Source organism: Microtus ochrogaster, linkage group LG1 (assembly GCF_000317375.1).
Source record: "Microtus ochrogaster isolate Prairie Vole_2 linkage group LG1, MicOch1.0, whole genome shotgun sequence".
Lineage (NCBI taxonomy): Eukaryota > Metazoa > Chordata > Mammalia > Rodentia > Cricetidae > Microtus > Microtus ochrogaster.
Window position 1 is genome coordinate 10891097 of NC_022027.1, and position 5547 is coordinate 10896643.

Here is a 5547-nt window from a genome sequence, read left to right on the forward strand (position 1 = left end):
CTGTCTTGCTAATTCCTGTAAGACCTGACTGTACAATGAAAGTTCCCTTAGGTAGATATTTGATAGGTGAATCGAGTTCTGGTATACTAAATTGCCAAAATGTGACTGGCTGCCTTGATTTTAAAAAAGAAGAATTACATGTGACGAATAAACCTGCCAGGCACAGATTCCGAAGGGCACCTCATGTTTGCTACGTACTTTCCCCAACAAATAGTGACTAAGTACCTCAATATACTAGGTTTTTCCTTCAGTTATGGAGCAGATAACTTCCAGACAGAGGTATATACCACCCACCGTATCAGGCCTGCCAGGAAGAGATTCCCCGTCAGAGTTTGCTCTTGGCTGATTCCACCGTCTATCTTCATATATGTGAACAGACAAAGCCACAGGTGGAGATTAAAAACCCTGATTAGCCCACTGGGTTTGAGTAACTAGACATGACAGACAGGTGGAATGTGTCAGCGGAGGTCTGTGTCTACATTCTTATGTTTACGGCAGCTAGTTAGAATGCTTCCCCGGCTTAAAAGAAGCTGTGGAGTCTTGAGAAAATGCAGATTCTGACTCAGACCCCAGACGAGTTTGGAGAGCAGGCGTTCCCAAGAAGTCCCCAAGAACACTGGGCGTGAAGTCTGGAGCACGACAAGTCTCTGGGGACATGCTGTTGAGGAGCAGACAAGGAGCAGAGACATCAGTGTGGCCTCTCAGCTGTGTAGGACGTGATGCTCCAGCGGACAAGCTAGGATGGACACGAGAGTCTCCCTTCCCTCTGCCGTTGACCTCTGTGCAGTCATCAAGGCTCATGGCCTCCCTGCCCCCTCCCCTGGTAGACACGGACCTCAGAGGCATAGCCCCAGCGCTGCTCCTCTCACTGACAGAAGTTCCAGGGCTGCCGTTTCCTAAATGGTTTGTGGGCAGCAATGTGTCACTTCCCCTTGGGTGCTCAGTTGGCCTCATAGTGGATTCAAGTGTCACAACCTCCGTGTCCCCACCAGCATCTCAGGGTGAGTAAGGAGAATCATCCTGAGGTGGTAGGAAAGCTGAAGCAAGTGTAGCAGGCCCCCGCCCATCGCATTATTAGTCTGGATAGTAAAGACCAAAGAGGCCTGAGGAGATCACAATCGCTGGCCCACTGTGCTCTCCGGCCTAACAGGCGCTGCCAAGGGCACGGTACCTGCACAGCTATTCTTGTATGCCATACTTCTTTTTAAATCTACCTTCTGCAGACATGCCCTCAAAAGTTCTACCAGTTTAAAAAAAAAAAAAACACGAAGATATTATTTGTTACCCAAATGCGTTATCCAAAAGGTCTCGAACATTTTGCAGAACACCTATTCATGAAAAGTGTGGCGTGCCTGGGATGAAAATGAAATTTAGGATTTTGCAGTATCTAATTCCTCATCCCAGGTAAATGTAAGTAGATATAGGCTTAGAGAAACTTGAATGTAGAAACAGTATCAAGCCATTGTCCTTCAGGAAACAGGCCATGGCCACTGGCAACAGAGAGAGATGGGCTGTGTCTTAAGATCCAGTTCTTTGGACACACCCCCTTATGTGTAACACCTCCGTTGAGTGGAATTTGTGGTCCGTTTGGGGAGTGTGGTCTTTAAGACCCCCCGACCATGGACTATATATTCATGCCCACACAAGCCGTTGGAAAGCAATGGATTTGCAGTAAGCCTGCCTTACCTTGCTGTGTGGCAGGGATCAAGACACCAGGCAAGCAGCGCCCATGAAGGTGCATTGACTCAAGTGAGAAGGCCAGTCTCTGAGGATCAGAATGCCAGCCTTCCCTTGCTGTGGGAGGGAAATGAGTCTCCTGAACATGTTTGTGCCATGGGGTCTCCTGCACAGGCCTACCCTCTCTGAGTAAGAGCTGTGATATTAGGCATGGTCAAGCTCCCCAGCTAAGTCTTCTTCATACGCTGGTCACTTTTTTCCCATTCATCCCATTGGAGTGGAACCTTGGTGAATGCAGTGTCAGCTGAGCTGGGCACTTGGGATGGAGAGTGAGCTGCTTCAGTTACCACTCTCCAGCTCCTTGACTTTAAACACTATCTTTCTGTTCAGCTGAGTCTAACCCAGACGGGGATTTTGGAAAATGCTGCATACATACTGATTAGTATCAAGGCCCCTCTGCCCGGCCTACAGTTCTTTAAATGCCATTGTAAATTAATTTTAACTTTTGTGTCTGTACTGCCCACTGAAAAAGACTCAAGAGGTAATTAGGAAATCCAAGCACCAGTATAGGCTTTAAGGTCTAACCTGGCCTGGGTTTCAGCCGGTCCACCCAAGCTCTTCCTCCGTCACCATGACAAACAGTCTCTTCTCCTGCATTAGCCAGTTGGAAAAATGTTAATTAGGTATTTTTAACACATTGTTTATTCATAAGAGAAATGTGTCTTGGGACATATATTTCCATACATAATGATCTTTTAGATGTAGATTCTTTTCTTCCAAAGAAGCTTTGATAAGGAATATGACAAACTCATCACTCCGAGAGTTATTGCTTGAGTTAGTGCTAAGACCCATGACTACCCAGCAGGACAGTCCACACTCCCTGTTCATAAGTAGAATTCCTGCACCTTCTCCAGCACCGGGGTGTAAGCTGAAGCTCTTAACACTGCAGGGACGCTAGGCTATCTCAGTCACAAACCGAGGAGCCCTCCCTTGGAAGACTCCTTCAATGGCAGCGACATCTCTACCTGAGCTGCAGCTTGTCCAGCATGGACAGAAACACGAAGGTGACGATGTCCGAGCTGTGAAGGAAGGAACGGGCAGGAAGTCTCAGGGCCACGCATTGTGCAGGAGCCTGGGGATTCCCTCTGGAGGACAGGCCGTAGCTGCCCTGTTTCTTAAGTTCCCATTGTGTTCAATCTCTCTCCAATCTCCCTCTCACCCTCGCACTCTCTCTGGCTGTCTCTCTCCTGATTTGCCTGCTTAGGGACAGACAGGTAATGGAGAAGAAATTGAAAGGGAAAATACAGGGAAAATGTAAATGAAAAGAAGTTATTATAACTGTTATAATGAAGTGCCTTTCATTTAAATATAAGAATGTAACGCTGAAATGAACTTGTGATCCTGAAATGCATTTTTAATGAGTTTCCTTTTTATTTTGCTGCTTCAGTGGCATATTTTAAAGACCCTTTGAAAAAAGCCACATTAAAAACCCCACCAAATGCCACAACACGCAAAATTGGATATTGGTTTATTCCAAAACTGCTGATCAGGAAGAGTGACTCCTCATCACAAAATGTTGCAGTCACTTTATTTAAATGAGTTTGAATTTGCATTGTGATGTGCCATTCTGATTTAGGGGAAAAAAATTAGATTTTCAGATCAAATTGACCCAGCCAGTGAAGCGTTAAGTAGCTGGCAGGTTTAGTCTAAAAGCCCCGTGTTCTATCAAACCTGCAGCCGGTGGAAGTCACCAAGCCCCGAAACAACTTTCTCGAGGCCGTCCTTCTCACCAGACTACCCTCTTCCCTTCTCGCCCAGGTGAGCGGCCCTTCCAGTGTAACCAGTGCGGGGCCTCCTTCACCCAGAAGGGCAACCTGCTGCGCCACATCAAGCTGCACTCAGGCGAGAAGCCTTTCAAGTGCCACCTCTGCAACTATGCCTGTCGCCGCAGGGATGCCCTCACCGGCCACCTGAGGACACACTCTGGTAGGTCTCCTCGGCATGGCTGGGATGCCAGGCCTTGGCCATCTCAGTAAAGGGGGCCCTCGATCATGTGATCCATGTTCCCGGAAGTCACTATGTCACTACCCTTCCGCTTCACCCAGTCCACAGCCCTCTGGGGGTGTTGGCTTCCTACATGGTGACCTGCTATCCCTACTGAACCAGGGGTCGTGGGTGGGCGTGAACACAGGAGGGAGCCCCACATCCTTGGTGCATTTCAGAAAAGCCTTCTCCCTCCCACCGTCTCTGGTAAGTGGGATTTGCCTGAAGTGCTCTGCTCTTGCCCTTAACCTTCCAAACACATCTCTTTAGGCTCACTCATTGCTATGTCACGCCTACCGCTGGCTTGTGGAGAATATGTTGAATAGCAGTAATAGACATACTTTTCCCAGCAGAGAGGACACAGACAGGTTGGTCAGACTACACCAGTCCAGGGCACACTGTCCCAGCCAGAGAGTAGTTCCTGTGCCAGGAACTAGCAGAGGCTGTCAGCAAACTGTCAAGATTTTCAGCAGACAGCAAAATTTCCCTGTCAGGATGTCCCAGATACTCTGGAGTCTTGGCACACAGTCTACATAAATGCTGGACAATTATCCAAATGTTCTCAAACTGTCTCATAGACTCATTTTTAATTAGATCTCATAGTCTGTCTCTTGGGTGGTTTCTTACCCAGTAGCTCCACAAGCTCTAGATCGAAGAGAAAGGGATTTTGTCCGACAATTGTGTTAGATTTGCTTGCAACATAGTCAACATGGTATAGCCCCTATTCTGCCCTGTCATGTGGCATCATGTGCTACACTGTCTTAAGGAGCACTAGGTTGATGGGCTTTGTCCCTGCCCTCAGAGAGTGCCCCGTCTCAGCCAGCCATCACTCTGTCATTGTTCAGTGACTTCTCTGAGCAGCAGCTGCACCCTTGAGACAGGGCTATGCAGGAGGGAGGCCCTCAGTCCACCTACTCCCCACTGCTACCCTCTTCCCAAACAGGAAGGATGCCTTTCACAGTGTAAGTTACCCATCTCTTTGCCCGCCTTTCCTAAGCCCCTCAACAGCATCCTATGTGTGTGTGTGGCATGGAAGAGCCTGAGGGCTCCACAGAAGCAGGAAGAAAAGTCAGTCTGTCCCTATAGGAGAATCAGGAGAGATTTCTACAGCAGAAGGACTTGATGACATGTTCAGCCCAAACTGCATTTGCTCTAAAGGAACCCTAAACAAGTCAGAGTGGGCCATTACTATGGTGCACATTTTAAGAGGTGTCGGCCAGAGCTGGTTTTTCTGGTTAGTGGTCCCCTCCAGATGGGCATTCCTAGACAGCTGTAGAGAAGGAAAAGAGCTGAGTCCAAGAGCAATCTCCCCTCTGGTCTGCTTTCCTCTCTGGCTGACAGTGAACATGCAGGAGACTCACAAAGCTTACAGGACAAAGCTGTAATTGCCGTGAGCTTCTTGGCACTGCTGAGAAAGGTACCGCCTTCCTCTGAGGAGCTGTTCTCTCAGAGGCGAAGACAGGGGACCAGCACTTCACTGTCCTAGGTAGGACACTAGCTCAGAGCTGACCCGGGTTTTCTGCAAGGAATGAGAAGAAATGAAGGCTTCCTGAAATGGGGGTAACACTGTCTACATGTATTAGTGATGAGTATGTGTGCTCCACCAAGTTTGGGGGTGCCAGGGACGGAGTGACATACAGTCCTGTGTAGGCTCAGGTGTGAGACTCGTACAGTCCATGCCATGCTAGCTGGTGACTAAGAAAGCAGCTGCCCATCTGTCATGTAGGAAAAGACACGTAAACCCAATCAGCAGACACCATGCTCTCAGGTTGGCAGCTAGCACAGCTTCTCAAGCCAGTGGGAAAGGCAAAGACCTAGTTTTTTTTT

At 48.4% G+C, this 5547-nt stretch overlaps 1 protein-coding gene across 1 annotated transcript in view; it reads left to right on the forward strand.

The window, feature by feature from the left end:
- The window catches only part of Ikzf1 (IKAROS family zinc finger 1), a 90247-nt gene that overhangs the window by 64726 nt on the left and 19974 nt on the right, over window positions 1-5547 (forward strand). Inside the window, exon 5 of the mRNA XM_005359204.3 lies at window positions 3496-3663. Coding sequence (XP_005359261.1) covers window positions 3496-3663 — 168 coding nt within the window. The remainder of the gene's footprint in view (window positions 1-3495; window positions 3664-5547) is intronic.